The 26,317-nt window shown below is 39.8% G+C and overlaps 1 protein-coding gene across 1 annotated transcript in view; it reads left to right on the forward strand.

Annotated features, from left to right (window-relative positions):
* LOC127515652 (collagen alpha-1(XXV) chain) overlaps positions 1–26,317 on the forward strand; it is a 378,235-nt gene that overhangs the window by 99,966 nt on the left and 251,952 nt on the right. The window contains exon 4 of the mRNA XM_051899532.1: positions 14,162–14,233. Coding sequence (XP_051755492.1) covers positions 14,162–14,233 — 72 coding nt within the window. The remainder of the gene's footprint in view (positions 1–14,161; positions 14,234–26,317) is intronic.

Genomic DNA, 26,317 nt, shown 5'->3' on the forward strand with positions numbered 1-26,317 from the left:
TTGGAGCAGATCGGACATTGTATGCCTGAGTTACAACAACTTCCTGTTCCGTGGCGTTAATCGCATACATTAGCACTTAGCTAAGTGTTGCATGATTTAACGTGTTTCTAGCATGTTTGGTAGTTCGTGGCATATTGAAATGAGTTCCTGGGATTGAATTACAGTGTGAAGCATGCCATTTCCTGTTGCCAGCAGGTAGCGCTATGACTAACTGAATATTGTCATATAGATGTCTTTAGGCCAGGACTCTTATCACACATGTGAAGTTTGAGGCACATCAGACATAGTATGCCTGAGTTACAACAGCTTCCTCTTTCATGGCGAAACATCAGACTTTGTCTGGCTGCCACGGACACACCCTCCAACGAAAACTCAAGATCTTTGATATTTATCATCACTAAGGTCTTAAGATTAGACTGACAACATATGATGTTGATCTGGTTAAATCTTTATGAGTAGTTAATCACAGTGTAAAACATGACATTTCCTGTTGCCCACAGTTGGCACTATAACTGTAACTGTATATTGTCATGAGGATGTCTTCAGGTCACTACTCTAATAAAACACGTGAAGTTTGGGGCAGATCCGACATTATATACCCGAGTTACAAGAACTTCCTGTTTCATGGCGAAACATCGAATTTTGTCCAGCCACCACGGACACGCCCTTCAGTGAAAAATCTAGATCTTTGCAATTTAACATCGCAAAGGCCTTTAGATTAGACTGACCAAATATGACATTGATCTGATTAAAGGACTAGGAGGAGTTTGTTAAAGTACAACGTCTGGAAATGGCAAAAAATGGCAAGTTAATTCAAAATATCTGACTTCCTGTTTGGTTTCAGATTTTGCTCCAAGAGACTTTTTTGTAGGTATTGGGCTGTTAAACGTGTGTTCCGAATTTCAAAATCTACGTGAAATGTAGCGCGAGGGGCACTTCATTAGGTGGCGCTATCGAGCCATTTTGCCCTGCCCAATTCTGAAACCCATAACAGATGTAAATTTTCACCACTTCTGATGCGTGTGCAAAGTTTCATGAGTTTTCGAGCATGTTCAGGCCCTCAAAAATGCGATTCACTTTGGAGAAGAATAATAATAATAAACGGAGCAATTCCAATAGGGTCCTCACACCATCTGTGTTTGGGCCTTAATTAAAGCTGCAAGCAACGATGAAAGGGCCCTCGCACCCGGGCTCACCGCTACCCGTTGGCTTTAGGAAAACAGTGAACAGTGGCGAGAAAAGTTACAAGAGAATTATGGCAAAGTCATTTCAAAGTGGCACACTTCCTGCTGCCAACAGGTGGCGTTTTGACCGTAACTGAATATTGCCATGTAGATAACTTCAGGCCAGGACTATTATCAAACATGTGAAGTCTGGAGCAGATCGGACATTGTATGCTTGAGTTACAACAACTTCCTGTTTCATGGTGTTAATTGCATACATTAGCACTTAGCAGAGTGTTGCATGATTTAACGTGTTTCTAGTATGTTTGGTAGTTTGTGACATATTGAAATGTGTTCGTGGGATTGAATTACAGTGCAAAGCATGCCATTTCCTGTTGTCAGCAGGTGGCGCTATGACTAAGTGAAAATTGGCATATAGGTGTCTTCAGGCCAGGACTTTCATCACACATGTGAAGTTTGGGACAGATCAGACATTGTATGCTTGAGTTACAACAGCTTCCTCCTTCATGGCGAAACATCAGGCCACCACGGACACACCCTTCAACGAAAACTCAAGATCTTTGCAAATTAACATCGCTAAGGCCTTAAGATTAGACTGACCATATATGATGTGGTTCTGATTAAATATCTACTAGGAGTTAATCACAGTGTAAAACATGTCATTTCCTGTTGCCCGCAGGTGGCGCTATGACTGTCACTGAATAGTGCCATGTTGATATCTTCAGGCTAGGACTCTAATAAAACATGTGAAGTTTGGGGCAGATCCAACATTGTATACACGATTTACAAGAACTTCCTGTTTCATGGCGAAACATCAAAATTTTGTCAGGCCGCCATGGACACGCCCTTCAGCGAAAACTCTAGATCTTCGCAATTTAACGTCGCAAAGGCCTTTAGATTAGACTGACCAAATATGATGTTGATCTGATTAAAGCTCTAGGAGGAGTTCGTTAAAGTACAACGTGTGAAAATGGCAAAAACTGCACAGATTTTGCAGAGAAAATTTTAAATATCTCACTTCCTGTTGGTTTTCAGATTTCGTACCAAGAGTTTTTTGTAGGTATTGGGATGTTACATGTGTGTACCGAATTTTATACCTGTACGTGAAATGTAGCGCGAGGGGCACTCCGTTGAAATTTTGTAGGTGGCGCTATCGAGCCATTTTGCCACGCCTAATTCTGAGATCCATAACAGATGTAAATTTTCATTACTTCTGATGCGTGTGCAAAGTTTCATGAGTTTTCGAGCATGTTTAGAGCGAGAGAGAGAGAGAGTGTGAAAAATCCACATTCAAACCAAAATATCTGACTTCCTGTTGGTTGAAGCTAATGACTGTAAAATAGAAAGTTGTCCGGCTTAATGAGAATAATATGTGTACCGAGTTTGGTGACTGTAGGTAAAAATAATCCCCCCACTTTTGTCCACCACGCCCGTTTCTAAAGCTTTGCCCATGTCTACTGGTCGACAATATTGATGTGTGTGTCGAGTTTCATGCAATTTGAAGCATGTTAAGAGCCTCAAAAACACTCAAGAATATTATTAAAGTTTGACATGTTGCCATGGCAACAATATTTAAGATATCACAAATACATTCACAGGTCTACATCTGCTATGTTTTGACATTATTGTGATGAAGTTTGAAGCAAATCGGGTAAAAAAAAAAAAAAAAAAAAGAGGGTGATCTCAAAGCATTTTGAAAGTGACACACTTCCTGCTGCCAGTTGGTGGCGCTATAACTTTGACTCACAATAGTCACATCCATGTGATCAGCCTCCTACAACGAACACACAGCTGAAGTTTCATAAAAATCAATCAATGTATGCATAAGTTATAACACACTTACTGATTCCCTTTTCTCGCCATAAATTCGTTGCCTCGCCACGGCCAAACTGTTCGAGATATCAAAAATCCGCTGGCAATTTTACATCCTCAATGTCTTGACTTCATGCTGACCGAGTTTGGTGGTGATCGGATTAATCGCCTAGGAGGAGTATATCAAATTCCAGAGCATGCGTTTTTCAAACAACCCGTAATAGCCGACTTCCTGTTGGGGGCAGCGTATAACTTAGAGCACAAAAGTTGTTAGGCCCGATGAGTTCTATATGTGTACCGAGTTTCATACTAATACGTGCAAGCGTTTTTGATATATGGACCAAGTTTTTGGACTTTGTTCAAGGGGGCGCTGTCGAGCCCCCCTGCCACGCCCGGGTACCAGACTCTGCAGCGTCCTAATGGCCGCAGATGCCGATGTGTGTGCCAATTTTTTTGTTTTTAAGTCATGCATATAGGTCATGCATGCCCGGAAATGGCCCTCAAGGGATGTATATGGACTGGGTGCTTTTTCATAGTTTCATTGCCTTTTCATTAGGGCCCAAGCCCTGTAAATGGCAAAGGCCCTATTGTTCCCCTAAGGATTATTAGGGCCCAAGCCCTGTAAAGGGCGAAGGCCCTATTGTTTTCTTAAGGATTATTATTATTAGGGCCCAAGCCCTGTAAAAGGCAAAGGCCCTATTGTTTTCTTTAGGATTATTTAGGGCCGAAGCCTAAGGCCCTATTGTTTTCTTTAGGAGGATTGTTTTTTTTCTCGACTATTCAGGCATTTTTGGGGCCCTTACCATGCTCAAAAACTCTTGAAACTTTGCACACACATCGGAATCATCGGCCATCATGGCCGGGCAGCAGCTGGTACCCGGGCGTGGCAGGGGGGCTCAACAGCGCCCCCTTGAACAAAGTCCGAAAACTTGGTCCATATATCAAGGAAGTGTGTCACTTTCAAAATGCTTTGAGAACACCCTTTTTTTTTTTTTACCCGATTTGCTTCAAACTTTATCACAATAATGTCAAAACATGGCAGATGTAGACCTGTGAATGTATTTGTGATATCTTACATATTGTTGCCATGGCAACATGTCAAACTTTAATAATATTCTTTAGTGTGTTTGAGGCTCTTAACATGCTTCAAATTGCATGAAACTCGACACACCCATCAATATTGCAGACCAGTAGACATGGACAAAGCCTTAGAAATGGGTGTGGTGGCGGGGCTCAGTAGCACCACCTTTTGACAAAAGTGGGGGGGTTATTTATACCTACAGTCACCAAACTCGGTACACATATGAATTTGAAATAGTCCTTTTATGTTTAAACATTTTAAATGCCTATTGCCCGCCGTGCACAGATGCCCTGAAGTCACCGGGGTGGCGGTGCCACTGGGCTTGGGCCCGCCATCGCTGCTTGCAGCTATATTTATTATTATTATTTTTTCTATGTTTTTGGCACTTTTGGGGTCCTTAACATGTTCGAAAACTCTTGAAACTTTGCACACACATCGGAATACGCGGCCATTAGGGCTGGGCAGAAGCTGGTACCCGGGCGTGGCAGGGGGGCTCGACAGCGCCCTCTTGAACGGGGTCCGAAAACTTGGTCCATATATCAAACGTGCTTGCACGTATTAGTATGAAACTCGGTACACATATAGACCTCATCGGGCCTAACAACTTTCGTGCTCTAAGTTATACGCCAGGTCAACAGGAAGTCAGCTATTATGGTTTGTTTGAAAAATGCATGCTCTGGAATTTGATATACTCCTCCTAGGTGATTAATCCGATCACCACCAAACTTGGTCAGCATGAAGTCAAGACATTGATGATGAAAAATTGTCAGCAGATTTTTGATATCTAGAACGGTTTGGCCGTGGCGAGGCAACGAATTTATGGCGAGAAAAGGGAATCAGGAAGTGTGTTATAACGTCTGCATACATTGATTGATTTTTATGAAACTTCACCAGTGTGTTGGTTGTAGGAGTCTGATAACATAGATGTGACTATTGTGAGTCAAAGTTATAGCGCCACCAACTGGCAGCAGGAAGTGTGTCATTTTCAAAATGCTTTGAGATCACTCTGTTATTTTTACCTGATGTGCTTCAAACTTCATCAGTGTAATGTCAATACACAGCAGATGTAGACCTGTGACAGGATTTTTGATATTTTAAACACTGTTGTCATGGCAACGCATCAAATTTTAATATTTGTTTTGGAGGCTTTTGAGACTCTTAGCATGCTTCAAATTGCATGAAACTCGACACACACACCAGCGGTGTCGTACAGTAGACATGGGCAAAACCATAGAAACGGGCGGGGAGCAGGGCCTTTATAGCGCCACCTTTTGACAAAAGTGGGGGGGGTTAGTTTAACCTACAGTCACCAAACTCGGCACACATGTTGCTCTCATTAAGCCGGACAACTTTCTAATTTACAGTCATTACCTCAGACCAACAGTAAGTCAGCTATTTTGGTTTGAATGTGGATTTTTTTGAATAAACAGGCTCTGAATTTTAAACTTCTTTACTTCTAGGAGGTTTATTCGATTCAGACCAAACATTTTTTACCATGGTGCTATGATATTGAAGATGTTAAATTGAGAATGGATAATGGATATATCGAACAATGTTGCCATGGTGATAGATTGAAGTAATGTCAAAAAAGGAAAACGGAATGACTCATATTTTCTATAAAAAAAAAACACTATACACAATTAATTTATATATAGAATAATACAAATGTTTGAAATAAACACATTTTATTTATTTTTTTTCAATTTAAAAAGCATGTCTAAGTTAAAAATAGACAGATTAATAATATTTGATTGAAAAATGGATAAATATCATACATAGAGTAACAACTAGAGGGCAGCATATACCTATTTTTAAACAGGGTTGGATAAATCAAGCACTAGATCAATAGTTTATATAGACAGAAGAATGATTTAGTTTTTATTTTATACTGTTTGTGCAGGTATATTTAAACATTTATCAAAGACTACTTTATGTGTTGTGGGGGTGGGGGGTGTCTGTGTGTAGGTCTCTGTCTGTATCACTGTCTGTGTATATATATATATCTCTCTCTCCCCTCCCTGTTTGTGTGTGTATTACAATCTTGATTGGTGGTCTTTAACTCTTTTACTGGTTACTTATTTATTGATGAACTTATAAAAATTTTGAACTGCAAATGAGAACTTCACACTCATTTGAAACTGAACCATAACACTATATCACTATTCGGACAGGACTAGTTTTCTAAATGTTGTTTGAGTTACAATTATTATTTTTTACAATTATAGTTAGAATTTTTAAATTAATTATTGATATAATTAAATTTTTAAAAACCCCTGTTTCAGTAAATTCCACATTATTATAAAAGTGGCTGTTTAAAATAAACTTGCATAAGTGAGCAGAAAAATCTAGACATGTACCTTACTATTACCTGAGACTGACATTAAAATTGTCTTTGCAGGTTCTGTGATTTGACTCTATTTATTAATTTTTTCATTTTATTTTTCCTCTTATACCACAGATATTAAAATTAAATGAAAGCATGCTTTTGGTGCATAAGATTGGTGCACAAACAACAGCTCAGGAGGTCAAAAAACACATGAAGAGAAGTGTTAGGATTATACAACATCAGCAATCACAGATATTCGCATTAAGGCTGGATTAGATTTCTCAGAGCACTGTGGAGTTTGCACAACTAACAGTATGTAATTTGCTCTAGAATTTTTATAGGGGTTGTCTGAGAAAAAAACACAGACATGTCAGATTAGGATGATATTCTGCACTCATTTTAAATTGACTTATGACATTCTGTGACATGAAAGTCATCTCAATTTAAACGATCTCATGGATGTGGCTGTTGTGGTTTGTGATCATAGGAGCATCAGCTGCTGCAGTAAATGTGGTTTAAATTTGACATAGTCCTTTTATGTTTAACTGTTTAAAATGGCCATTGCCTGCCGTGCACAGTTGCCCTGTAGCCACCGGGGTGGCGGTGCCTCCGGGCTTTGGCCCGTCATCGCTGCTTGCAGCTATATTTATTATTGCTTTTATTTTTTTTCCATCATCCGGGGCTTTTTGTAGGCCTTAACATGCTCAAAAACTCTTGAAAATTGGCACACACATTGGAATCTGAGGCCATTAGGACGCCGCAGAGGCAAGTACCCGGGCGTGGCAGGGGGGCTTGACAGCACCCCCTTGAACAAAGTCCGAAAACTTGGTCCATATATCAAACACGCTTGCACTTATTAGTATGAAACTCGGTACACATATAGACCTCATCGGGCCTAACAACTTTCGTGCTCTAAGTTATACGCCACCCCAACAGGAAGTCGGCTATTACGGGTTGTTTCAAAAACGCATGCTCCGGAATTTGATATACTCCTCCTAGACGATTAATCCAATCACCACCAAACTTGGTCAGCATGAAGTCAAGATATTGAGGATGTAACATTGCCAGCGGATTTTTGATATCTCTAACAGTTTGGCCATGGCGAGGCAACGAATTTATGGCGAGAAAAGGTACACAGGAAGTGTGTTATAACTTATGCATACATTCATTATGAAACTTCAGCTGTGTGTTTGTTGTAGGAGTCTGATCGCATGGATGTGACTATTGTGAGTCAAAGTTATAGCGCCACCAACTGGCAGCAGGAAGTGTGTCACTTTCAAAATGCTTTGAGATCACCCTCTTTTTTTTGCTTTTTTTCCTATTTGCTTCAAACTTCATCACAATAATGTCAAAACATGGCAGATGTAGACCTGTGAATATATTTGTGATTTTTTTTAAATTATTGTTGCCATGGCAACATCAAACTTTAATAATATTCTTGAGTGCTTTTGAGGCTCTTAACATGCTTCAAATTGCATGAAACTCGACACACACATCAATATTGTCGACCAGTAGACATGGACAAAGCCTTAGAAACGGGCGTGGTGGAGGTGCTCAGTAGCGCCACCTTTTGACAAAAGTGGGGGGGTTATGGGCACCAACTGCTGCAGTAAATGTGGTGTATTCAAATGATTTTGAAATAGTCCTTTTATGTTTAACCGTCTTAAATGCCTATTGCCTGCCGTGCACAGTTGCCCTGAAGCCACTGGGGTGGTAGTGCCACCAGGCTTGGGCCTGCCATCACTGCTTGCAGCTATATTTTTTCTTACTCTCTCCTCACTTCACTGCTATTGAACTGATAAGATAAAAAAGGGGTTGAAGTGTTGTTGTGGAAGCGGTGAAATGTAAATATTTGTCCCAGTGTCACATCACAAATGGACGGAAGTGGAAAACGAGTTGCTTTGGCAGCTTGGTTTCAACAAATGCTATTTTTGTAGTGAGGAGGAATTTTTGAGGTCTGAAACTTACAGTATTTGTTTATAGTACAATGCCCTCTTATATGTCAAAAGATCAAAGACAGTTTGATTTTTCATGTAATGTCCCTTTAAGGAATTTACAAAGCCCAAGACAGGTGGACTGGGACTGGCGAACAACTTGAATTTAGCAAATACTTCATAAAAAAATTTATAGGCTGGGTCTTTTATCCGATTTTTTTAAAATAAATAATAATAATAATAATAATAATAATAATAATACGTTTATTTTATATAGCACCTTTCTGCAAACTCAAGGTCGCTTTACAATATTGTAACACATAAATATGACAGCAGACAGAAAAACAATACGGAAACATAAAATACATAACATGAATCAGATCGTACAGTCAGAGGTCAGAGAAACAAGAAACAAAAAGATATGTTTTAAGGTGGGTTTTGAAATCATGTAATGATGAGAGATCACAAATGTGTTTGGGAATGGAATTCCAGAGTGTGGGGGCAGAGATGCAAAATGCCTGACCACCAAACGATGCTAACTTATGCTGTGGAATCAACAACAGACCAGTATCAGGAGATCTTAATGTATGAACGGGAGAGTAGGTATGAATGAGATCAGAAATATACTGAGGGGCAAGACCATGAAGTGCTTTGAATGTGATGAGGAGTATTTTGTACTGAATACGAAAACGAACGGGTAGCCAATGAAGTCAGTGTAGAATGGGAGTAATGTGAGAAGATTTCTTTGAATAAGTGAGAACCCTAGCTGCAGAGTTCTGAATATATTGGAGCTTATTAATTGTTGTGTTTGATAAACCATGGAAAAGAGAATTACAATAGTCGAGTCGGGAAGTAATGAAGGCGTGAACCAGTGTCTCAGCATCATTGATATTTAAGACAGGACACAAACATGCAATATTACAGAGGTGAAAGAAGGCAGACTTAGTGAGTGAAGAGATGTGTGGAAGGAAAGAGACAGATGAGTCAAAGATTATACCCAGGTTTTTAACAGAGGTGGAAGGTCGAACCAAGACTCCAGCAATGTTAACATTGTCAAGACAGAACATTTTTCCTTCCCAAGTATAGAGAACATAACTGTAAGACATGCTTTCTTACAGTAGAGTTGGAAAATGGTACCCAAACCAAGGACTATATTAACCACAGGCATCTTGTAAAAGGTGGTGTGGACCAATAGTAAGCTGTGCTGTCTCAATACAAATTGATCAAAGCTATTGAAACACAAGACAAGTCTGGTAAAAGAACACCATAAATCAAAAAGCTTACATGCAAAAGTCTATTCAGCTGTTACCCCAGTAATCATAATACATATTTTATATTTGTCTATTCTTATTTTCAATTGAATGAATATTTGTGTGGGGATTAGCTTGATGCCCTTTTCTTTTCCAAATGACACATTACTTGAAGTTATCACTACTTTGTTTTGTCAGTGTATTTTGTTTGCAAGTGCACTTTGCTTGATCATCAAAACAGAAGACCATGTGGTTTCCTTTGCTTCCATCTACTAAATCCATGCAATTCAAATTGCTTCCTTTGACATGGTGGGATGGAATATCGCATAAACATTATATTTCTCTGCGTTTTAATCCATATATTGTTTGTTTATTTATTTGTTCAATTAATTTTGTTTTAAGAATAGTATTCCATGAGTAGGCAAAAAGGTCCCCAGTTTGCGTCCCGGCTGAACCAGGAGGCCTTTCTGTGTGGGTTTCCAAATCCAAAATCCCACCATGTAAAATGCAGCATGGGTGAATTTGAGACACTAAATTGTCAGTAGGTATGAATGAGACTCTGAATGTTATTTACTTATCAAAGGTGAACGTGTATGAATTCCCATGTATTAATATTAAAATCGTGGCATTAAAGTTTTCATTCTGTTGAATTCAATTGTCATATAATACGTGTTTTTTAGTTGCATTTATTAAATGCAGTTTACTCATCTATAGTTAATATTAAATAACATTTCTGTTCGTGACTTGTGCTGCAAACTCGTTTCGGAGGATTACATAATGTTAAACAAGATTGCACTTTAAAGCCTTAAAATGAATAAAAATTCTGTAATTGTTTAACCATTTTGTAATATTTGGTTTGTTTGCTGTGAGACACAAAATGCGTTTTTTTCCTATGCAGCGACTGACAATACAACCGTAAGCACAACATAAATTCACAAATCACATCCATTTTATTTGTTCGCTGTAATACAAATCTTTAGAACCCATATGTTTGCAAGAAACAGATCCAAATTCAGCCCTTTATCCGGCGATCTTCATCTACATTCCCAACAGCGACCGTCACGGTCAAAGACCGCGCTCGTTATGATTCAAATTTGAAAGCTGCACACACTAGAAGCTTTACGACATGGTTTACGGCACTGATATCGAACACTCATTGGCTCTCACCTGCATCGTCACAAATTGCAACATGCCGTGTTGAGTATAATGACATTTGAAATTAGTGCGCGCTTTCACGGAGAGAAGCTGGATTCATATTTTCATGGATTAATAACTTAAATTCTGCTCTGTACCCCATAAAAAACCATTACCGCCAAAGATGACTGCAACTCATCATCATTTGAACTACATTTGGTACCGTTTTTGACTTTTTCGCAATAAATAAATGATTGTGATTACACTTGTTTGTCTGTTGTTCTCATATTTATAACAGTACGTAGTTTTAAGAAATGGTTATGGGTAGGCTTAGGGGTAGGTGTAGGATTAGCGGCTCAAAATATCGTTTTACTGCTATATTGTTACTAAAATTGTCATTTCCTACTCATTCTGTCCATTATGTTTTATTCTTTTAATATTCTATATAAAATGGGTATGTTTAGGTTCGGGGTGGGGTTTAGGGATCTTACACTTATCTATAAAAGGGGAAAAAATGGGTATAAGCGATAAAAGGGAAATTATACATATATCTTTATGACATGAAAGATTCGTAAATATTTTTTATTTTTATTTTTTTGCTGTAAAAACGCAATAATGCTATGTTTAAATGCTGCCAATCTGTCCATATCGTACGTTTCAGCACCTATCCAAACATACAAAAATGTATGTTTTGTGTCTTTGAAAGTTACGTATTAATACCTACGTATAAACTATGATACCAGGCTGCAATACAAGAGCACAAATCCAAAGAAAATTAGAAAAGAATACCTATGATATGTGTTTGGCTAAGTGCATTGCTGAGAATAAATCCAAAGTAATTGATTAAGAAATACCTATGATCTGTTTAAGGCTAAGTACACTGCTGAGATCAAATCAAAATTCTTTTCGCAGTGTGTAAAAGCCTCTTTGCTAATTAGAAAACCCCTTTAAACTTGCCATTTTGAGTCAAACTGATACTACAGTGGCCCAGTAGTGCACAACAAGCAAACACGAGTTCACAACACAATGGAATCAAGCCATAACACAACAGAAACAGGCCACAACACAACGAAATCAAGCTACAACAACAAAATCGAGCCACAATGCAACAGAATAAAGCCACAACACAACGGAAATGCTCCCGACCACTAGGGGGCTCTCAGAGCTCGGTAAAGTTAGTTTTCCTTGCCAATGTTCTATAGAGTCGGCAGTGATATCAATACCACAATTAGTTTTAATAGTATGTAACCACTGTATATTGACATGAAATATTAATTCAAAATCACCTACGTGCACAATAGTTTCATATTTATACCTGTGAATGATTTGACGCACTACCACGGCACATGATGAAGGGAACATCTGCCAATTCCACCAAGTGGTTAAAACGTATAATTTGTATTCATTAAAATTACTTTTAACATTTAAAAACAGACATGTTCAAATTCCAAAGCTTGTAGTAGGTTTCTATTGGTAAGATTTCTATTGGTACATTTTGACAATCCATACAGGGAGGTATAATTTCACCTGTAGCAAGTCTAATCTTACCAATAGGAAACTACTACAAGCTTTGGAACGTGAAAAAAAACCCTTTCAGTGAATTACAGTAAAAAAAAAAAAAATATACACACAAATTGTGTACTGTACATAAAAGGAGGTATTGGCACAATTTCACCTGTAATAAGTCAGACTGGTCACTACTACAACCTTTGGAGAGAAAAAAAAACCTTTTGGTGAATTACAGTGATTTTTTCCTGAAAATAATTGTTTATTGTAAGTATATGAAGCAAGGTATTGACAAAATGTCACCTGTTGTAAGTCAGTCTTACCAACAGCAACTAACAAGCTTTGGAATTTGAACATGTCTGTTTTTAAATGTTAAAGCAAAGTCATTGTAATGAATACAAATTATTTGTTTTAACCACTTGGTGGAATTGGCAGACTTTCCCTTCATCATCCACTGTGGTAGCGCGTCAGATCATTCACAGGTATAAATATGAAGCTATTGTGCACATAGGTGATTTTGAATTAATATTTCATGTCGATATACAATGTTAACATACTTAAAACTAATCATGGTATTGATATCTTTGTAAGACTGTCGACTCTATAGAACAGTGGCAAAGAAAATCTAACCGAGCTCTGAGAGCCCCGGGAGCATTTCCGTTATGTTGTGGCTCGATTTTGTTGTGTTGTGGCTTGATTTCATTGTGTTGTGGCTTGATTTCGTTGTGTTGTGGCTTGTTTCCGTTGTGTTGTGAACTTATGTTTACTTTTTTAATTTCGTTGTGTTGTGCACTACTGGGCCACCGTACAAAACAAATGCAAAAAAACCCCAAACAAACAAACCAAAAAAAAAAACAGGTAAGCGCATGCCTTTCTATGGAGTGTATGGTTTTTATTGTCATACTGTGCTGTTGTGTTTGTATTGTGCCATTTTTATGCTGTTTGTCCCCAGGGACTACCTGGTCTACCCACCTTGGCTGCATTACACAGCAATCAAATCCTGTCTGTAAAGGTTTGTTGGCTCAGCCAAACTGCTCAGGCAGACACTATGGATGATACACACACTGAGATGTATAAACAACGCATTTGTCCTCTGTGCCTATGCAGTGAAAGACTTGGCCCAAACACAATTGTGTCTGATAAATCCATTCCAACCAATTAAAAAATACTTTCACTCATCATGACCCTCTCTCCCAGTTCCAGGGTTGTCATTATTATGCAGTGTGGTGACAGGAATTTATGCATTCACAGCTGAGCAACTATTTGTTTCCCCTAATAAACCAGTGATACGTGATTAATTACAAACAATATTCATATTTCTAACCACCAAATAGTCTGACCACTGTGTGCTTGGATTCTATGAATGGAATACGTAAAAGAGATTCGGAGCTGGTATCTTTGGTTCAGCATAAATCCACCCCTACCCGATGTTTAAATCTATAGTGACAGAATTATTTGTGTCCTGTTAATTACAGGTGCCCCCTTGAGATGGCTTGACTATGTAAACATCTCATTTAGAGCCCACAGACAGAGACACATAAATCTGTATTATGGGTTTCAGTGTGTGCAGTTCCTGGAGTCTGCCTTGGCTTCAAAGAAAACTGTGATGACAGTGCTTTCAGTGAGTAGAAATTGACATGTTTCTTCGGATTGGCTCTGTCAGAGTAGGTGTCCTAGCACCCATATGAGGAGGTAATTACAGGCTTTGCTGCCAAAAGCAGTTCAGACTTCCATTGCTGCCACCATGGAAAATGTCAACTTTTACTAATGCATGAAGGCACTGGATTGGGTCCTCTGACTCAATTACTTAAATCTAATCTATTTTTGTACCTTTTTTCCTTTCCTCTTCCTCTTTCTGGGACCTCATGCAACTCTCCTCTCCAACTTCTCTTACCTTTGATCTCAACCCCTTTTGACCTCTTTCACCTGCTCAGATGGTCTTCCCTAAGATAAATCATGGCTTTCTTTCTGCTGATCAACAACTCATTAAACGTCGACTCATTAAGGTAGTGCTTGTCCTCATTCTGTTCTCTTTCACACTGCTCCATCAGACTAGGCTTCTCATCTTTGGCCCATGCATTATTTGTGACCCGTACTGGCAAAATGAGTCAGAATGCGCACAGGCTAATTTTGAGCTACAGGCAAAACAAGTCAAAAATGTCAATTTTGATTGAATTTGAGGTTTTCACAAAAATTAGTTCAGTAAGCTGTCATCTAGTGATCCCAATGCTCCAAATAGCAATTAAACATCTAAAAGTATCTTTATTTGTATGTTTTCTGAGAGGAGTATCTTTCCTTTGTCCATGAAAAATGCAGCTTCCCTTTAGAAAGGGAACTCACACCGCATTCTGAGACACTTTGGGGAAGGCCTCTTCGTGACTGGTATGCAAGCAACTGTAAAATCACGGCAATCTTATTGGCCAGCGACAGCCTATGATGTCATACTAGTGCGACCAGAAAGTATATAAGGGGTGCCTAGAGAACATGTCACCCTTTTTTCGTCTTTAGGGACTGTTTGTTTGAAGCATGCTGTTCAAATGTACGTAAAAATGGCTTGTTAAAGCAACCGTTTCAAGCTGTGTGCACAATCCGTGTCTTAGATATTTGACACTCGATAACACACATGACTTGTGTGTTCTTTGTTAGAGCATGCATGCTCAGTTCTTGAGAGAGCTGTTAGCATGCACTGTGAGCATAAGCATTTGACACTCGATAACACACAAGACTGGTGCATTCTTTGTTAGAGGGCATGCACTGTGAGCGTTTCCCTCTGAGAAAGCTCCAGTCTCGTCTGTCTGTCTTCTCGTGGGAAGAGGGACAGGCTTCTGTGGCTCGGGTCCCACTCGCGCTGAGGCGGAGAGGAGACTGAGATCATAGGGGTCGCTGAAGATTTTGAGAGACACGTTAAAACTGTCTCGTGGTTAAATATTATATATAGTTACTTAGATTTAGATTTAGTCGACTAAAATATTATGATATTTAGTCGACTAAAACTAGACTAAAACTAAAACAATTTCCAATGACTAAAATATGTCTAACACTAAATGGCATTTTAGTAAAAAGACTATGACTAAAACTAAATCAAAATTTGCTGTCAAAATTAACACTGGTCAAAAGCTTGTTTACACTGTAAAGACCACTCAAATTTCAAGTTCTTCTTCAACAAGTCAGTGAAAGGGGCTACCACTGAAGAAAAATTTAGGCAAAATTTCCTGTAATAGCCCACCATACCCAAAAACGTACTCGGTTACTAACATAACCTCAGTTTCCTTAGATACTGAACGAGTACAGCGTCGAACGTCTTATTATACATAAGACAAGACGCATATGAGGAAAACTCCTTTTTCTCCAATTTCTGAAGACTTTATCATTCACGCAGTGAAAACTGCATGGCCATTGGTTCGTGGAGTTAAAGTAAACGAATCAATGACAGCGTGGTGCGACTGAAGCGATGCATGAGGCGTCTCGCGAGTAGCGCGGCAAAGTATGCAGTACTCGTTCCATATCTAAGGGAACCGAGGTTACGTTAGTAACCGAGTACGTTCCCTTTCGATACTACACTAGTACTGCGTCGAACGTCTTATTATACATAAGACAAGACGCAGATGAGGACGATATTCCATCACGCTGTGTTACGCAGGGGGACGACCGAGCATCAGTGCAGAGCACTTGAAAAGGGCTCGCGACAGATACCCATAGGACAGGATAGCCCAGGCAATGGGGCTGAAAACACTGTAGTCATCCTCCCAAGCCCCTAAGCCAAGAAACAAGCAGGGCCCAGGGTGCATATAGGGGGCACAGAATATAGTTACACCCGGACATGGTCGATGTCATAATGGAAAACCATAAGCTGGCCACAGCAGTTAGGCTTATGCAGAAAAGGATCTGTGTCTGAAGCACAGGAACATCTAGATTATAAAACCTGACAAATGTGGATGGCGAGGCCCAGCCAACCGCTGCACAGATGTCGGCAATGGAAACGCCACAGGACCATGCTCATGAGGAGGCCATGCCTCTCGTGGAATGCGCTCTCACACCTAAAGGGCATTGAAGGCCTAAGGAGGAGTAAGCGAGTGCTATAGCGTCGACTATCCATCTGGAAAGCCTGGGCTTTGTGACCGGAAGACCTTTCGTGCGGCCACCAAAGCAGACAAAAAGCTGTTCCGCCTGACGAAAAGAGGCGTAGGTTCAACTCCTGTTCATCCTGGGAAGGAGGAAGAGCGGAGAGAACGACCATCTGCGCCCTAAAGAGTGTGGATAGGACCTTCAGGACATATCCATGTCTTGGTTTCAGGACGACCTTGGAGTCGTTAGGCCCGAATTCAAGATAAGAGGGGCTCACCGAGAGTGCCTGCAGATCCCCCGATGCTAAAGCTAGCAGTAGGGAGGTTTCTAGCGACAAGGGTCGTAAGTCGGCAGTCTGGATTGGTTCAAAGGGAGGGCCCTTAAGGCCTCTAAGAACCACAGATAGGTCCCAGGTAGGAACTGTGAGGGGGTGAGGAGAATTCAACCTCCTGGACCCTTTCAGGAAGCAAAACAAGGTCGTTTCTCCCTATTGACTGCCCTGCTATAGGAGCATGAGAGGCTGCTTATAGCTGCGACATAGACCTTAAGGGTAGAGGGAGTACGGCCTCTATCCATTAATACCCTGGAGTCGGCGGTATCACCGGCGATACCACCTCAGTTTTTTTCTTATCAGTGTGAAAGAGACTAAAAATACTCTGTCAATTTTGGACATATCAGTTAAGAGTTATATACCATTCTAATCTGTGAAATGTCGTCTTTTATTTGTGTACACTCAGAGTAAAAACAAAACGTTGTGCTTTTTGCAAAAAAAAGAAAACTAACATGATGCGCGAGCCGCAGTCTCTCTCTGAATGAAGTCCAATCTGATAGTTCTCAGAAAATGAACTGTAACGTAGTGAATACTAATGACATAAAAATGAGACTTATGTCTAAAGAAACGTTGAAATGTCAGGTTTTAAATCATGTAAGTCAAATCAAAAACAAATATTCTCTGTTTATGTAATCTGTATGAAAAGAGAGACATGTCAGATGTTGGAGGCTCAGGTCATTAACCACTAATGCGGCCACACCCACGGACCGCTCGCGCTATTCAGACGCAAATTCTGAGGCGATCAATGCAGCAGAGAGAACGCCCGCATCAGCTCGGAAAAAGGCATCAAGTTTAGTCAGTTTCATGTACTTTTCATCGTTTTGAGATGCGGTGAGGAATAATTCTAAAAGGATTTACCTCAGTGGAAGAGCTGGTTTCACTTTCATTTAGAGGATCAACTCAAGCCGATGATTGTGAAAGGTAAGTTGTTTTTTATTCTCAAATTCTTTATTCTAATCGCGGTATAGCCTAGTGTCTGTGAATATTGAACCGCAAAAAAAAACTGTTTTAATATGAATCCTGCAAGTTTTGTGTGTCTCAGTGTGAATTAATGGGGCAGATCGACGTGGGGTTTTGTTTACTACACAACTTAGTAAATTGCCATAGCTATTCCCAAACTATATTGCTATACTGAGATGAGTGAAATACCATATAGGTAATATGGTATAGTAAAACACCATATAGGTAATATGAATGTTTAGACGCTTTGCATCACAGAAATACATTATTTTTAAATTGTAATAATATTTCACAGTATTGCTGTTTTTTTCTGTATTTTTTATCAAATAAATGATGATCATGAGACTTCTTTCAAAAACATTATAAATATCTGTTATCAGCATGCTCACAGAGGGTTTTTTCTTTGATCTCACAGATTTGAGAATCATAGTGACCAGATATTGGCCCACACTGGACATTCTGAATGAATATAATGGTGAGATCACTGATGGGAAGCAGGAAAGGTTTTTTTTTCTTTTTTTCTCCAGTGCAGAAACACCAAACACCTTGGAATGCCAGGTAAGTGATGTTCACTTATATCTTTGAACAGGATCTATTTCCAGGTAAAACTGTATACTCAAAATGTGCCCTCATTTATTCAAAATGTGTCTCATTTATATTGTTAACTATATTCCGAATAAACTACCAAAAAAAACTACTTTGTACTTTGATTTTTTTTTAGTGTCCTCTCACATAGCCTACCTGACTGAAAGGGCTCATTATGCAGGTCATTATGTAGGTCATTATGCGGGTCTTTGTATTTCAGTGACTTAAGTTTTTTGTTTTTTCAATAACCACGCATAAAGGTTATTCTCTCAAAAATATAAACATGTACATACATGTTGCTCACATATTATGGTAGACTAGTACATGCTGAATACAGTGTAATGACAGTTTTGCCATTAATATATTTATAAGCAACTGAAAAAAGCACAGATGTCAGGGCATGTCAAAATTTCTCCAGGGCCCCAAAAATCCTCAGACCCCAGAGGGTTAAGTCTTGAAGGATGGACAATATCTGGGATATGTCACAAGTCAGTGGGTCATTGCCTTTTTTGGGAACGAGGAAGTACCTGCTGTAGAAGCCTGACTCGCTCTGTGCTGGGGGAACCGCCTCTATGGCTCCTTTTGCCAGCATGGTGTTCACCTCGGAACGCAGGACGTGCACGTCCTTGTTTTCCACAGAGGTTTGGACCACACTGTTGAATAACGGGGCCCGGTGAGCGAATTGGAGTACATAACCTCGTTTTACTGTATTCAGCACCCAAGTTGACACTCCGGGGGTTGGCCTGCCAGGCCCACGTGGCAAGGGGCTGGATTGGTTCTAGCACTGAGTCACTGTAAGGGACTGTGGTACACAATACATTTAGAGTTTGTAAAATACACACTGATGTCAGACATCAGTGGAAGCAGCAATAACAATCCATTCAAATATAATTTGCCGACGTTTATTCATATCAGACACACATAGTGGGCCTAAGCAACTATGAAGTTTACTCTATTATTCTTCCAGTTCACCAGCCACTTACTTGCATGTATTTCGGGAGAAACTGATGAATTCACGTGCTGTAAATCCTACTGACAGGACTCTGCCTCTGCGAACTGCGGCGCAAACTAAGATGGTGGCGCCCATCTCACGTTATAGATCAAGATAAAGTTCAATTATAAAGGTTTTAAAAATGACAAAACACACTCACTTACACATATTTGAGAATCGAAATATCAGATAGTTGATGACATGGTAAGCAAGTTTGTGAATATTTTAAATAAAAAAGGAAAAACCAAATTTTGATACATCTGTCAAACAGTGTTATTGTGGCTGTGGTGTGTTACATGACAAGCATGACTCGTCACCATGGAAACAATAAGGGCAAACGTTCTAAAATAACAGTCACCTTTAAAAAAACTCACTCTGGGGGTTCAGCTAGAATATTTTAAACTCACGCTTGAAAGGATTAATAAATCTAATTTACTGACATACATAGCATGGCTGACAGAATCTACGCAATCTTCCATTCAGGGCAATGGAAAATAATCTGGTTTTGTTACGTTGTTCACCTTTTGTTGTTCACCTTCCCGCTGGCTTTCCCACTAGTGAATAAGGTGATGCCCAACTTGAAAAGGAAGATTTAATAACGTTATTTTCGACCATATATTTCAGACTCAAGATGATGTTGTTTGTCCAAAGAAACATGATAAAAATGCTGGCGTATTGGTTTTGCATTGCCAACATCTATATTGTGCTCTATCAAATGAGTGCGTGAAGGGGAATCTGAAAACAACATAGGGAAGTCTGAAATCAAAGCTAGCAGTTCAGCTCTTTGGTGAAGAGACAAATGTTGTACAAAATCCTCCAAGTGTTTTAGAGTTGTTAAGTCGGGGCTGCAAATTGGAATCCTCAGGTGCTTTAACATCCTCAGCAACTTCCATCACAGACAAAGCTACAACAACTGTTACAGGAGCCCTCTCCAACACATTAGAACGAGGATAAAAAGGATTTAACAAATTAACATGACACAACTGTGTGCACCAGGAGATCAAGTAATTTTGGCGTGATACTTGACATACAATGGTATATGGACCTGAAAACTTTGCACAAAACGGAGAAGCAAGAAGAGTCAACAGGGCTAATACCTGATTACCTGGACAAAACACACGAGACTCTGTGTTTCGATCAAACAAACGCTTCATCTTCTTTTTTGTTCAAGTTTTCTTTAGCTGTTTGACCAACTAAAAATAAACAACATCTAAAACCATCTACATATTGTAACCACTGAGGTGGATCAGGCCCCCCTTTTAGACCATCATGGTGTACAGCCAGTGGTCCACGCACTTTATGGCCAAAAACCAACTCATTGGGACTAAAACCTAGACTGTCTTGAACCACCTCACGAGCCACCAACAATAACCAGGGCAAACCCTCCTCCCAGTCACGCTCATAGCAACAATTCAACGTTTGGTGGAATCGTTCCAAAGCACCCTGACTTTGTGGATGGTAGGCACTAGAATGGTTTTGCTTCACAACAAGCTGCCGCAAGACTTCCTGAAACATGTGAGAGGTAAAATTTGTTCCCTGGTCGCTTTGAACAACCCTAGGAATCCCAAACACAGAAATAAACTGTGTCAAAGCTTTAACAATAGCACGAGTAGTGACTGAACGAAGAGGATAGGCAGCAGGATATCTAATACTCTGACACATTACTGTTAGAAGATATGTATTTTCTGACTTAGAAGGGGGTAATGGTCCCACAGAGTCTATTATCAGATGCTGAAATGGTGACTCATTCGCTGGTATCAGATATAGCGGTGCTTGTTTTAAGTTCTGGTTCGGCTTTCCTGTTGTCAGACACAGACGGGAACAAGAGGCTAAGTCAACAACAGGCAGTTTAATAGAACAGAGGCACGAACACAGGATAAGCACTGGCAGGTAAGTAGCAGATATAAGCACGTTGATACAGTCACTTAGCTGAGGAGTTAACACAGTTCTCTTTTGCGGGTGTGGATTGGACGAAGGAGCACAGGACACTGACGAAGGAGTGGAAACACAGGAATATCAGGTAAGCAAACGGGTAAGGAGTCCAGGTAAGTGAAACAAGACCAGACACTGAAGTGCAGGGAGTGTGAGTCTATATAGTGCTGGTGTGATGAGGTGCAGGTGCAGATGATCAGTATTCCGGTGATTGTGAACGAGTGGGCAGAGCGTGGAGATCTGGTGACGATGTGTTGTTGATAGTTGTGGGAACTGACTCCGTGACACCTGTGAGCTGACAGGTTGAACAGGTTTTAATATAGCCTACTTCCTATTGTCTCTTTTTATTCAAGGCCAAGAAAAACTATATATTATAACAGATGATTATAAGTTTTGTTGACCCCAAAATGACCCGCAACATCTCCATGTGCGCTACGTAAAACAATATCACAAAGAGACATTGGCACAACCACCTGAATACAGGCCTCACCCAAAGGTACATCACTACCAGATAGCCATTTCCTTAATAGGATCTCATCCTCAACAAAAAAGCCGCTTGCTGCACTCTCTACCTCTTCAGGAGACAATGTGGTAGAAAACATTTCCTTCAGGGTGGAATCCTACCTTTCTGCCACCACCAACTCCTGATGAGAAACAGAAGGGAAAAGAAAAGAAAGATCAGAAATCATTTTCTTTTTTCCACAATCAGACTTAGGCTCCATGTTCTGAATTTCTGGAACATTTTTACTCATTGCATGAGTAATGGCACAAGTCACAAACACATCAGGAAACAGTTTATCAACATCAGCTTGCTCTGGTAAGGAAGGAGAATCTGTTACAATAGGAGGTGGTGGCACATCCCTCCAAACACGCCCTCCAGTTGGGTTCACTGGGTGGAAGGTTCAAATTGCAGTTTCAGCGCAGCGTCAAAGGGCTCTACGCAATCCCAGATGAGGAATAAGGGTCATATCTAGTGAAACGATCTGTCATTTTCTAAAAAAAATTTTAACCATCTTGCACTGCTCTGCGATGCAGCACACATTACATTGAAAGGTCACGTAGGCAGAAGTACCGCGGTAGGGTGAAAAAACGTAATCTAATTTTCTCCTCCACCTTCAAAATCGTCTGATTGTTACATTCACCGTCTCGTCCTGTTTGTTTTGACTGTCATGTGCTCCTTTGTTTTCAATTCCCGCCACTCATCATTCACCATGGACACTGATTACACTCACAGCTGTTAGTCATTTGTATTGTGTATTTAAGTTCCTCCCTGTCCTCAGTTCAGTGTCCGGTATTGTTAATGTTACGTGTGTTCTATGTATCCTGCTTCTTCCTTGTTATTAAACTACTTAATGTTACTCGTATCCCAGTTCCTCGTCTTCCTTGGAGTGCTATTGTAACAGAATACCGGACCGAAACCGAAAAATGGAATACGCCCAGATGTTCATGCTCGTGGCTCAGGAGAGCCACGATTTTTGTTCGTTCACTAAAAACTTCATCGTTATTCTGGATCGGGGCCAACTATCATCGTCCCGTGGACCTCCCAGACACCTCCGGACTCAGCTGGAGGGAATCCATCATCAGGTGTCTGAAGAGTGTTCGTCCCCGATCCAGAGCACAGCCAGACCCAGAGCCCGTATCTTCTCCACGGACCGCGGAGTACTTTTTTTTGGTAAAGGAGCAGAGCTGATGCAAGGCAAGCATTTGTGGATAAAAAGTATATAAAGTTTTATCTTTTTTAAGAAAATGACAGACCGTTTTGCTGGATAAGACCCTTATTCCTCATCTGGGATCGCGTAGAGCCCTTTGAAGCTGCATTGAAACTGCAGTTTGGACCCCACTGAAGTCCACTATATGGAGAAGAATCCTGGAATGTTTTCCTCAAAAACCTTAATTTCTTTACGACTGAAGAAAGAAAGACATGAACATCTTGGATGACATGGGGGTGAGCAAATTATCAGGAAATTTTCATTCAGAAGTAAACTAATCCTTTAACGCCTCATTTCCAGTACTGGAACTCTCAGAAAAGGATAAAACAGACTCTAAAATAAAGGTCTCCGAAGCTCCAGTATCTCTGAGAATTTTAACTGGGACTTTTTCATCACGTCCGACCGATGCATTGACACTATTGTGTGCGAACTGAACTGAGCTGGATGATGACATCACTGTTTACTCCAGTGCTGATATAGATAAATTAACTAAATTAATAACTATTGATTCTTACATCGGAATGAATCAATACTGAATTTACTTAAGATGGATAATGACACCATTTTCTTTAAGAGCTGCTGTGCAGCCAAAATTATATACCAGTTATCACTGTAAAGCTGCTTTGACACAATCTGCATTGTTAAAAGCGCTATATAAATACAGGTAACTTGACTTGACTTGACATAGACACAAAGCCATCGGTAATGAAAGGAACATAGCTCAACTTTTCTTCATTACCTAACACTGAATTCTCCTGAGCACAGTTTAACCAACAACAGGAGCATCAGCCACTTCAATAACTGAAGATGCGACAAGAGCAGATTCATTGTTCAGATTTATAACGATTTATTTTTGCTTTAAGAGCGGGACAATCTTTTTTTCCAGTGTTGTTTATTTAAACAATAAACACATTGATCACTTTTGTCAATCGAACTTTCACATTACTAGGCAAAAAAGAACGAGTCTCCATAGGAACACTTTCCACAGTGCTGTTAGAATGACGGCAATGACTTTTTTTTTTTTTAACATCTCTATGAGTCAAAACATCAGCAAGGACATGAGCAGCCTCTGCATTCTGAACATTACGCTCCATTATAAAAACGGCCACATTTTCAGGTAAAGTGTTTTTAAATGGCTCCAACAGTAACAACTGGTATAGAGAATAAAAAATTATCTGCTTGTGAAACAGAGCACCAACAATAAAACTGAATCCTCAGCTCTCTTGCAAACTCAGTAAAAGACTGCTGCATACCTTTTCATAAAGTCCGAAACTGTTGCCTGTAAGCTTCCAGAACTAATTCATATGCCTTCAGAACCACATCTTTTACCTTAGTATAAACCTGACTGTCCTAGACACTAAGAGTGGAGTAGGCTTTTTGAGCTTTACCACAAAACACACACTGTAAAAGAAGTGTTCACTCACAATCATCCCACCCCACAAGATCTGCCAACCACTCAAACAGAGTATAGAAAGTATCTAAATGGTCCTCATCAAATTTTAGCATGAGGTTAAGAGCATGAGCAACATCAAAAGCTTTTGGAGCTGGACTAACTATCGGGGCCTGCAAACTCCCAGCGTTGTACCCCAACTTACCTTCTCTAATCAGAGCAAACATTTGAGCTTCAATGTCATATTTATGCAAGTCAAATTCCTGACTTATTCTACTCTTTTTCACTTCTAAAGGCAACAATTGTTTCTGTTGTTCAAATGTAAGGGGTAGAGCAGTACGAACAGAAACATTCTTTTCTCCTTGATCCTGATCTACAATAGCACTTAAAAGTTTTTCTAATTACCAGATACCAGAATACCTAAATCAATAAATCAAAACTCTTTAACAACAAATCCCACTCCCTTCTTTAAACTTTTTTCTTTAGTGGTAAGGCTGATTTCAAACTTTTCTGCTACTTCCAATAACTGTTTTTTTTTTTTTTTTTTTTTTTTAGAAAGTTTATTAAAGCTCTCCTCAGTGGGATGTTCAAAAAACTCATCTAATAACATAGTCATCTTAAAATGCACAATTACTAACCTCTAGAACAATTTATCTTTTTTTTCTTTTCAAACTTCTCACATTTAGTGACGTTCCCCTCCTACCTAAACAACCTTAATACATATAAGGCAAAACAAGATTTCAACTGCCCTTGTCAGTCTAACAAAAATGACAAACAAGAGTAAAACATTATATGTTTACCTCGATGCATTTCTATATCGCATTCCAAATGTAGGTTAAAGTTTATTAACTCACCTACCTCACTTTCCTCCCACGTCAAAAAAGCAGATGAGAGACGAACATTTTTGCGATAACAATTGACAAACGCAGTGACTATCCAAGTTACACATCGATCTGTCGAACATTCACCTGCAAACAGCTGAGCAGTGTTGCCAATTGCTTTTAGCTGAAAGTAGCTAAAACTGGTCTCTAAATGTCGCTAGATAATGTCATACTGGCGAGTCCTCTGATCTATATTAATAGGCTTGTTCTATTTGATGCAGCGATGCACAGACCGATCGGCGACTGACTTGGAGCAGTGCATGCCGGGAAGAAATTTTGTCCGACTTGAGACAGCGCCGACGCCATGTGACTGTGATGTATGGCATCAAAGTACCGCGAGAGCGTTTCGAGAGCAGCCGGCTGGTTCATTCTGTGCAGCATCAGAGATCGTATTATTATAGTTAAATAAGAGGGTCTGTATCTCTTACCACTAGAGAAAGCGTAATGGCTAACTTAATCACGTGCGGCACCTCTCAGCCTATCTTGTCGCCGTTCAAAACTCCTCCCTGCGTTCTGCCAATGCGTACCGCCCGTACCGCCAGTTAGCATTAGCTGTTTTTTGGCTAAAGGTTGCAGGCTTGCCTTCCAGTGGCTTTAGCAGCATCTCAAGAGCGGCTGCACAAGCTCTGATGACGACACAGCTGTTTGACGATTGGCCGGATTCACCGTACGACAATGATCACGTGTGTTTCGTGTTTATTCTAAAACCTTCAGTTCCACTAATGCTCACAAATATGTATTTTTACAACAGTTAAAGCTCTTTTCATGTATTCGCAATGTTATATTGTGTCATGTTTATCAAAATAAAACTAATAAAAAATGTAGACCCCACTACATTGGTATTTAAATATGCTTATGTTGAACTTTGTTCTTGTACAAACAGACGTTGTAAGCAGTACATAAAGTACTGAATGAAAATGTCTCTGAAACATCTGTGTATTAGTCAAATATTGCATTTATTTCACTTCAGCTGTGATAAAGTATGCCAAGGCAGCGAAAGCGTCACGTCTTCATTTTCAGCTCCTCCCTGCCTGCACGTGGCTACTCTCGCCGATCAGTTGCATCCAGCCGCAGCCGATGTCGAACACACCTTATACGCTGCCCGGCCAAAAAAAAAAAAAAAAAAGTTGCTATTTGGATTTTAATAGACAAATACTTAAGAATCTATGAATGGATCATTATTACAGTGATTCTTATGTTTCTAGCATGTTATATGTTTGGCAACGGTTCTTTTAACCCTTAAAGA

Source organism: Ctenopharyngodon idella, chromosome 7 (assembly GCF_019924925.1).
Source record: "Ctenopharyngodon idella isolate HZGC_01 chromosome 7, HZGC01, whole genome shotgun sequence".
NCBI classification, from domain to species: Eukaryota; Metazoa; Chordata; class Actinopteri; order Cypriniformes; family Xenocyprididae; genus Ctenopharyngodon; species Ctenopharyngodon idella.